Source organism: Odontomachus brunneus, unplaced genomic scaffold (assembly GCF_010583005.1).
Source record: "Odontomachus brunneus isolate Ranch 3 - 2012 unplaced genomic scaffold, Obru_v1 Obru_scaffold_240, whole genome shotgun sequence".
NCBI lineage: Eukaryota > Metazoa > Arthropoda > Insecta > Hymenoptera > Formicidae > Odontomachus > Odontomachus brunneus.
Window position 1 is genome coordinate 359741 of NW_022639690.1, and position 11107 is coordinate 370847.

The 11107-nt window shown below is 32.3% G+C and overlaps 1 protein-coding gene across 5 annotated transcripts in view; it reads left to right on the forward strand.

Moving 5' to 3' along the window:
- The window catches only part of LOC116852611 (ribosomal protein S6 kinase beta-2-like), a 66284-nt gene that overhangs the window by 50926 nt on the left and 4251 nt on the right, over positions 1–11107 (forward strand). For 2 of the 5 annotated variants that reach the window (XM_032833131.1, XM_032833132.1), the window contains exon 12: positions 833–1239. The exons of the other annotated variants lie outside the window; for them this stretch is intronic. In XM_032833131.1, coding sequence (XP_032689022.1) covers positions 833–890 — 58 coding nt within the window. In that variant the 3' untranslated portion in view covers positions 891–1239. Of the gene's footprint in view, positions 1–832; positions 1240–11107 lie in introns of those variants that run through there. 5 annotated transcript variants of the gene reach the window in all.

The following is an 11107-nucleotide window of genomic DNA, read 5'->3' on the forward strand; positions in this document are numbered from 1 at the left end:
TTTTCGGATCGACTGCCCTGGATCCTCAAAAATCAGCTTCTGAGCCCGTTGAATGATGTCGGGCGTCCTGACAACGTGCTCCTTCGAGTGGGTTTTCCTCGCTGATGTTGCAAAACCTTCATTGAACTTCTCCGACTCATTGTACTTTGCGATGACATCATCACAGTCGATCTCGGGTACCCGAAGAACCGAATGATTTCTGTCGCCGAGCGCCCAGCGCGGACACTTTCGAAAATCGCGGCTCTTCGGTTATACTCCGCACTTGGTTTCAACATTGTGACTGTTTCGAGGTTATGATGGTTTAGTACATGCTTCAAGCTATTTGAACGCTAATCGCGACATCTATCAGTGGTATAGAACGGCGAGAATTTCAAATTGAATTTTGTCCTGTATTTTGGCGCCGCACCCTGTAACGCTCTTTTTAGCGTTTATTGTATGCTAAATATATAATAAAAACTAAAACTAAACTTGGCTCAAAACTTTTGCACGCCACTGTATAATTTTATTAAAGAAAAAAAGCGCAATTGCTATTTTCCAATATATCATATGGAAAGAATAAGTCGATAAAAAAATAGACCTTGTTGTACTATTTTTTTCTAGCTGTAATTATTTTCGCTATCTTTAACGAAATAGATGCTAAAATCGAATTATATGATGCACTTTGTATATTATATTGTATTGTCATATATTACAACCTATACTTTAAGTCTTATTAATTTATTTAGTTACTTTATTGATTTAATTATCTTCTTTTTTTGTATATAAAACTTTACATTAACTATACAATATTGGAGTAACCAGGTTAAAAACATTGTGAATGAAAATTTTTTAGGCACAGTGGAGTTGGCCACAGCAATATGGAAGATACCGAAATGATCGAGATAGGTTAACCATCACTGTTGACCTAGTAGATGCTTAATTTTAATCTAATTTAATTGCTGGGTATTTATAATAAATCTTTGTTGTGTCTCAGGGAAGGATTTTATAAGAAAGAAAATAGCGTTAGACCATGGATGCAATATCCATTATTACTTTATTGGATATCCAGCAGTTATATTTAGCTAATTTTTTTCTTTTTTTATGTTCTATATATTATATACAATAATATTAATTGTAATATTACACTTTAACGGTGACGCAGCATTTATCTGCAAGCGTTTAAAAAGATGGAATAGCTACAACTTAAATGAACAGATTGAAAGATAATCTGCAACGAAATATATTTTTTATTTCAATTACTTATAACATAAATTATTTCAACTCTGAGTAACAGACTTATTAAAAATATATATCTGTATATATACACAAGCTATCTGATAACATTTATATCCGCTCAAATGCAGATAGAACTTGTTAAAGTGGGCAAAAGTGTTCACTTTAGTGTAACCATTACAACCAAATGTGTTTACCATTACGAAATTTACACACACACACACACACACACGCATACGCATACGCATATTAGATTACTCTACAAAGAAAGAGAGAGAGATTATTCCACTGCATCACATGCATTTATTAATTAATTTTCTTTAATTAATATCTCAATAATTATCGTGGTTGTTTGCAAAATAATATAGAACTTTTTTCATTTAGTTTGATGAGTTGTATTTGCACATGAGTGAATATACATGTTATATCAGGTATCTTATATATATTTTTTTTCACATAGCATTTTTTATGCAGATGTTGATATAAATATAAATACATCCATTTTGATAAATAAATATTAATGCAAAAAATGCCGGTTATTTATGTAATAACATTGCAATTTGTTTTGTATATATGAAGTAATTCAGAAATATTTCAGAATATTGAAAACATTCAAATATAACACAGTCGTTAGAAGGTAAAGACTTAATCTAATATTTTTACATTTGAAGATTTACAATATATGTACGGTACAAATTTGTTTTATATTTCTAGTTATTAATTGAGTAACTATTAATATGATTTATTAATTCATATTCATTATTGTGAACAAGATAATATTTGGTGAATATTATTATATAATTGCTCCACTGCTCAAAGTGTGTTCCATACGTGGATATGTGGACATGTATATATGTATACGTATGTGCAACTATTTATTAGAGGAAAATATTTTCAGCAGTAATAACGTTTCCATGGCAATAATATATAAAATTGTTTGCTTAAATAACTATAGTGAATTACGTACACATAACATTATAATGGAATTGCATTTATATAATTAAAGTTCCTATATATCGGAAATTTAATTACAACATTGTTTTCCGAATACAGAAACATTTGGTTAAATAGTAATATATTTATCAATGCCTTAGAATAAGAAAAATTATTGCTAATCTGTGAATTTTTTTTTCTACCAACTTTAGAAAACTATAATCGTTTTCTAACACACACACACACACACACACACACACACACACACACACACACACACAAGGTATCTCAGACCTCCATGATGACTCTTTGTGAGAACGTAGAACGGATTGAGGTGAACAAGAAAGTCCTGTGCCGTTTTGCGATATTCGCAATAGTTTTTGAGAAATTAATTATTTTGTCTCAGCTAATGAGAGCAGAGGAACCAATAGCCAAAAGAAAGATGTCTTTAGCCGGCGCGCGACCGTGATACATGCGAATCGCGACTCGCTGCGTCCCTCCACCCATAGCTACGAGACACAGCGAGGCTTAATATACTAACACATGTGCATGACATATCCGTGTGCTGAATCGAAACGTGTCATTGCTTCGGCTGCATACGTGTACATAGAGATGAAACAACGAAGCGCCAACATACTCTTAAGCCCATTCTACAATTGCGTAAGCGTAGTCGTGAACGTAGAGTCAACCAATCGGAATGTTTTATTCACTGATTGCTTTACTCTGATTGGTTGTCGTAATCACTTACAACCACGTTCACGCAATTGTAGAATGGGCTTTAGATGCGACGTCGATTCGGATATGTCATGCTCATGTGTTAGTGTATTAAGCCTCACTGTGTCTCGTAGCTATGGGTGCAGGGACGCAGCGAGTCGCGATTCGCGTGTATCACGGTCGCGCGCCGGCTAAAGACATCTTTCTTTCGGCTATTGGTTCCTCTGCTCTCATTAGCTGAGACAAAATAATTAATTTCTCGAAAACTATTGCGAATATCGCAAAACAGCACAGGATTTTCTTGCTCACCTCAAACCGTTCTACGTTCTTACAAAGGGTCATCATGAGGGTCTGAGACACTCTGTATATATATAGGATGGCCCACGTAAAGTGTTACAAGCTAATAACTCTAAACATATTTTTCCTATCAAAAAGTTGTTCATATGAAAGTTTTATATATTCAAGGGGCCTTTTTAACTACGTAAACAAAAATCCATTTCCGTAGTCTCTTGAAGAGGGGCGAAGGATAACTTTAAAGTTTCAAATGGGACCCTCTATACAATGTTACATATTTGGATTCTACGGGAAAAAAACAAGTAAACTTTATCTGAAAGATTTCTTTGAAAAATCCTTTATCAAAAGTTATAAACATTTAAACTTTTAGCCATTTCATTTATGATGAACTCCATTGACACAAAGTTGTGTTCGCGATACAACGAAAACGACCTTAGAGTACATACTTGATGTTAACCAAAAGAAACATAAATACACATTTATCGGGAGACGTAAGTACAGATGTATTTAGTTAATTTAAAACTAGTTTTAATGCTATCAAGTTTGAAAATCATGGCTCGTTTTGACGTAGAAATTAATATGTTGTTAATTCTGGGAAGTATGTACTCTAATATCGTTTTTATTGTATCGCGAACACAACTTTGTGTCAATGGAGTTCATCATAAATGAAATGGCTAAAAGTTTAAATGTTTATAACTTTTGATAAAGGATTTTCCAAAGATAAAGGATAAAGAATTTTCTTTCAGACAAAGTTTACTTGTTTTTTCCTTGTAGAATCCAAATATGTAACATTGTATAGAGGGTTCCATTTAAAACTTTGAAGTTATCCTCCGCCCCTCTTCAAGAGGGGACGGAAGTGGATTTTTGTTTACGTAGTTAAAAAGGCCTCTTGAATTTATGAAACTTTCATATGAACAACTTTTTGATAGGAAAAATATGTTTAGAGTTATTAGCTTGTAACACTTTACGTGGGCGACCCTGTATATAAACGTAATTACGCATGAAAAATCAAGATGAAAACAAATTACCATGGTAATAATGTTACTGCAAAACATTAACTTTCCATCCGAATGTGAATATCTTACACTTATTTCTATGTTACGTATATTAATATGTATATTATATGCGTATATATAGAACGTCCTGCAATTGGTAATATTATCAGGAGGAAGGTAACACTATAAGAAAAAATAAGTTGATTGAGAACTTATTTTGATACGAGAAAATTAAAAATATGTGTAGAATAATTTTTTACATAAGGTTTTATTTTTAAGGAAAGTGATCTTGAAAATTTATGAACGAATAATGCTTTTTTTTAACTCTCTTGCTAGAACTTCCTCTAATTTCATGGAAGTACTTACAAGAAAACACATATAAGACAATTTTGATGAGCTTTGAATATATCACTTTAACAATATATAATGTATAACAGAGGAGCTAAAAATAAATGACACGTATTTTTATATGTACTTTCTCGCACATTCAAGGATAAAACAATGTTTCAAAAGAAAGTAAAAGGAAAGGAAAGTTTGGTAAAATTGGTTGTAAACGAATATTATAGAAACCATAAATGTATGAAAAACGTTTTAAACAATTGCATTTGATGCTCTTTATAATTGTTTAAAACAAATTTTGATTTTTTAAAAATACTTTTTGTTTCGAGATACTCCTCTCCTGCCCCTTTCCCTTTCCGCTATCTTGACCTATTCTGTATATTGATATATCCGATACTGCAAAGCAAGAAGGGGATAATAATAAAGATGAACCGATTCACGCATTGATTTCCAAAGCTGTTTTGATGTAACAATTACTTGAGCTAAGCTCAGAACCAAATACTATTTTATATAGCCTTAGTGTATAGTAATACATAACACATTTGCTAAACATGTAATTTCGTAAATCAACATTATTATACTTGGCTGAATTTGACTTTAATTTTGGTAAATTTTTCTTTAATTTTGGTTCTTAGAAAAATTTTAAAAAATGATGTCTAATAAGGATACTTTAAAAATATAAAATTTTCTTTTAATCTAAATAAGATATAAAAAATAAAAGATATAAAAAATATTCAATACTTTAAATTTAACTTTTAGTATATATGCATAAATATTAATACGTTAGATAAAGATATTAGTTAAATTATGAAATTATGAAAGACGTTAGTTAAATTATGAAACTTTCGTCTAAAACAGTTTTTTTTATATTGTCCATAATTTCAATTATTTTTATTTACTACTAATTTTATTGAATTTTTTTCAAAGAATTATTATAATCTATAAATATATACAGGGTGAGCCATTTGAATCGACGGATCCAAATTGCTTCTAAAATACGCCAGCTACAAAAAAATGGTTAAGACAAGAATTGTAGAGGACAACAGGGATCATTTTACTGTGCTAATAATTTTGACCTTTAGATCGATTTTCAAGGTCATTCGAAGGTCAAAGTCATTTTTTTAAATTAGAACCCCTTTTTTGACACCGGATTCGAAAAGAGCAGAAAATTTTATGTTAAAAATGATATTTATATTTTTTTTCTGAGTCCAAGAAGGTCAAATCAAGAACTTGGAAGATGTTAATTCAGTGTTACTTTTAGTGTTACCCGGAAACAACGACGTGGACGTAATAAGTTCTGTTTCCTTTGGGGTACTTGATTATCGTGAGTCTTCTTGCCTCTCACATCTGGGGTGCTTGATTATCGTGAATTCTCTTGCTTCTCACCATAACTGCAATTTATCATAATTACCTACGGAGTAACTGTTCAAAGTTGCCTCCGTTTGCTTCAAGGCACAAATTTAAACGTCGTTCAAAATTTCTCACTGTTGAAAGTAAAGTGCCTCTAGGAATGGCTGCGCAAGCTCTACGAATTCGTTCCATCATATCTTCCTTTGTTGTAATCCGTTGAGCAAAAACAACATCTTTATTATTATGATAAATTGCAGTTATAGTGAGAGGCAAGGGAACTCACGATAATCAAGCACCCCAAAGGAAACAGAACTTATTATGTCCACGTCGTTGTTTCCGGGTAACGCTAAAAGTATTGAATTAACATCTTCCAAGTCCTTGATTTGACCTTCTTGGATTCAGAAAAAAAATATAAATATCATTTTTAACGTAAAATTTTCTGCTTTTTTCGAATCTAGTGTCAAAAATAGGGGTTCTAATAAAAAAAAATGACTTTGACCTTTGAATGACCTTGAAAATCGATCTGAAAGTCAAAATTATTAGCACGGTAAAATGACCCCCGTTGTCCTCTACAATTCTTGTCTTAACTATTTTTTTGCAGCTGGCGTATTTTAGGAGCAATTTGGATCCGTCGATTAAAATGACTCACCCTGTATAAGAAAGTACATAAAAAACGTGTCTCTTATTTTTATTGATAACATTCAAATATACAATATTTCAGCATATTCCATATATATACAAAGCCTATTAAACATTTCAACATATTTAAAGTCTATTAAAATTAGTGAAAGATATTTGCATCTTATTTTGTTAAATTTTTGTTAAATTTTAATATAGAGCAAATTTCTTGAAAGCATACTTTTATAGAAAAGAAAATTACCTCTTCTTTTTAATATCACCATTTATAAATACTTTATAAATATTAATTTTATTCACAGAGCGAAGTAGAAAAAATAAACATAATGCATAAGCAAGAGTGACTAAAAATCGCTCACAAAAGCTCCAAACTACCCAAGTGTTCATAGGCCATGTTAGCCGCGGCAAATATAATCTTTTAATTATTTACAACAAATATATATACCATAGTCGAGATGTAACGTTGCCTGGCATCTCTCTTTCTCTCAAATATTTTTCTTCCGCACAGAAATATTCTCTTATAGACAAGTTGCATTTCGACTGTGTGTGCGTAAATGCGTATAATATACGTTATAAGGTCATGTTACTCTCATAGCTGTATTATATTACAGAGAAAAATGTGTATTCTCAGAGACGATGAAAATTTCAAATCGTTTTTCCTATATATATTGAAAAACGTGTATTTTCAATGTTAAATCAGGAATGTGCCTACAAAGTGTCGAGATGCTATTCAAGATATATGATAACGCTCGATGATACACCGAGTATCTTACTAAAATTTATTATACGTAAATGATACCAATTATGTATGCGTGTCCTAAGTTACCCATTGTTAAATTTTGACATACCAAAAATGCTGTATAAAGTATTACCTAAGATTCGCTTTAAATTAAAGCATATGACGAAGATGCTACTCGATATCACTGCCTCGTACAACGTACACGTTGTTGCTTCTCTGGGATTATACACGTACAATAAAACAACTATTATTTACGAATCAGGGCATTTTTGCAAGCAAGAGACCAAGAGTGTGTTTAATATAAACAGGCAGAATTTTATAGATAGACTTCGCACATTGACATATTTTTGAGAAAATTTTGATGTTAATCATATTAATTTAGATATTTTTTATCGAAAAAATATTCGTATGAATTATCTTTATTATTGTTTTCATAATTAAAGTACACCGATTTATTACTATGCCGTCATATGATGGTCTCATGCTCATTTCATATGCATTAATTAAGTTCAGTGTTAATCTAATTATATTTGTACAATTGCAATAAATATAATTGCGTGTAGTGACAATGTATTAACTTTGTGCGCGTGTCACTGTTTGCGCATATTTGATTATCATTGTACGTTTTACTGAAGTAAAAATTGACGTTGTTGCGTGTTGAATAAATTTTATTGGATTTCTTATGCCATTAGGAGAAAATGAACGATTCGACAATTATTTTTATGTTACAGTACACAAACGAAAAATATGCATATTTATTTTAGATACGAGTATATTAGAGTATATTAGAGTTGACGGCTTGAAAATATCATCGAATGATGCGTAACGAAGTCTAGCCATTAGACGAAAAAGTGATAAATGATTTATGCTTCCAGTTAAGATTAAATGTAGACTCTTCGAGTGACTTATCACTATTATGGTTTGTAATCCTCGAAAAATCGTATCTATAAATAAATGTATAACAATTTTTGTGACATATCGTTGTCATATATATTGTTTCGCCAGTGTTATATACAATAAATCCAATATAAAACTATTATTGTCTGCTTTTAATATCAATAGAAATGCCAGATAAATTAATTTATTTATAAAGTATGTATAAAACGCATATCGTTTAATACGCATAATGTTTTTTTCTTTTTCGGATATGTATGAGAAGTAAAGACTTTAAGAGAGAAAAGCACTATAAAAAGCCAAAAATAAAGGAATTTCGGGAATTTTTTTGAAGAATGTACTTATCCAATCGCCTCCTAACTTTGTAGTGTTTTTGCTTGTACATTAAAGTATTAAAAAAATATTTTTTAGTTAAGAAAAATGTTTATAAATTGTATGTAGTAAAAGTAATGTTGAGCGTTGCGGCAGAATCGGCGCAAAACGGTGTGCACTCTGGCTCCTATTGTATTAGTCTGAAACAAAAATAGGGAAAAATTTTTACTTTTTATGGATATAATTTGTCGATAAACCTAAAAAAATTTAAGTAAAATTTTGTAATTGACAAAAAGCAGCCCTTGAAAAATAAATTCGGTTTTTACTCCAAAAAATCCATCTTTATATATGCAAAAATATTGTTTAAATAAATACTTTTATAGATTTTATAGATTCATCGACTAGTAAATATAATAAACTAAATGTATGTAAAAGAGCAATTTGATTGGTCAAATAGTTTCTAAATTATCTTGCATACCAGTTTGAAAAATTTCGAGAAAAACGCGTTTAAAATTTCAGGTACAGAAGATTGTAAACTTACAGCTGTTTTCTGTTAATCCGCTATTCCTGCCCCATATAGTAAACCTACCGCTTCTTCGAACAAGTCATTTTACTCAAGTAAGTGTTATTTACTTGCTATTCGAGCCTCTTTACTGTAACTAGGTGGCTGCGGCACCCCTGTCTCTTTATTTGCTTTTTATTTCCTTACTACCAGTATAATTTACATAGAGGTTCAATTTTAATTTCTAATATTTCCATTATCTTCAAAACAGCAAAGTAGTCTTCATTAAATATTCCAGTGGCAATATAGGCGGTAATTTTGATAATTTTAAGGGCAGACTGTGGAGTTAACCGCTAAATAGTACTATTAAAACTTTTATTCGCATTTTTTGTGTGTCGACCTAATAGATCTTTCTAATAAATCTTTCTTAAAAAGGTTTTTTTCCGTTTTTTCAAACGGGTTTTTCGGAACAAAGCCGCTGCGTGTCATTGTGCGCTCAGATCTCGCTTTATGCGCTCGTATCTGTGTGCAAGAAATAATCCTGTGCGACCCTTTAGATTTTGAATTTTACAACCAAATTTTGGGAATATATTCTATATACAGAGTACTATTAATTAAAACAAAAAGAATTCGATTTTTGTGACTCTCTATTGTGATTTCCCCTCTTAAGAACTACCCATTCAAGTAAAATAATAAATATCTAAAGGGGGAATCTAAAAAAAACCGTTTTTTTTACTTAATATTTTGCTTAATTTTTACTTAATATTTTTACTTAATATTTACTTAATATTACCAAATATTTTGAAGACTATGTTAGTATGGTAGTTCAAATCCTAAGTATTTCGGAAAAAAATCTTTTTGATTACGCATTAGTAGTATATGTACAGCTTTCGTGAGACAAGGCGTGGCCTATTTTTCGGTGGTGGGGGTAAAAGCTGGCGCCAGTGTGTCGAGGGGTGGGGGAAGGGTCCAAGGGGGGTAAGTTGGGGTGAGTCGAGAGTGTGGGAGGGTTCCGAAATGAAATTGTGGGAAAATTTTGCAGGTTCGGTGGAGGGGGTAATATGTAAAAAAGTGTTAATATTGGAAGTGGGGGCGGACGATGTTGCTCTCACTGTAAATCGGGTGGGATTATTCAGGTGGATTTATGTATTTTATTTTATTCCTTTTTATCGCATCGTTTCTTATGGAGTATAAACTTTGTCTCCTGCGGTATGACTATTATGTGGAAGTTCCGAGTCTCGATTAATGAGTGAGTCGAGAAGGAGTAGGTGACGATGGAGGAGCTAGAGGTAAGGGGTAGTCGTCGGTTGCTTCTGTATAAGGGTGAGGGTAATTTATGCTATTGGTTCGTTTAGTGGTCAGCTATGGATATTCACGGGAATTGGTTCTTCCAGCCTACCCGCATCGTTGCTTACGTCGAGAAGAGTTGAGGGGGGAAACGTTACCGGAAAATTATGAGGAAAAGATGCTTGCCAAATGTTAGTAGAGCGAGATAGATGGAGAAGGGGAGAGCAGGTCTGGACAGCTATGGTTATGCCGCGTTTGGTCTCGACTCCTTTGATTCTTACGTTGAGACACGGAGGGGTGAGGGATAAGGAAGTTTATTATCCATGCGAGCGTCAGCATCGTGGCAATTTTTCTGGAGTTTTTATCGAAGAATATAGATGCGGGTAAAGAAGGAGACGTTTTTGAGGAAAAGAAAAGAGATAAACATGTTACAGGATAAAATCTGCTATTTATTTATAATTACATATGAGAGTTTACAATATTATGAATTTGACGCGAGTTGCAACGCTTGATTTTTTATTATTCTTTGTATAATTTCGTGGAGATAAAACGAAGTTAACTCCAGAAAGAGAAAGTCAAAGTACATGTCCAGGAAATCAAAGTTCAGCAACTGCCGCTGGATATTTTTCTCGATCTCCTTGAGGTTATCTCAGAGCGTATTTCACCATGTCTTAATTTAAATAGCGGTTGGGTAAATGTAGTTCGATTTCCGCAATGAGAAATTCGACGCAATCGTTGACGAGATTCGTTAGCAAATATAGATGTTTTCGCCGCGCGTCGATGTAACTCGCAATACTTTGAAGGCCTTCAAACGTGATTTTCTGCATCGCTATCGACGGCGAGTAGGTCTTGCGTTTCTTCTTCTTCGGTGGTTCCGTCGCCGTCTCGGAATCCTCCGTC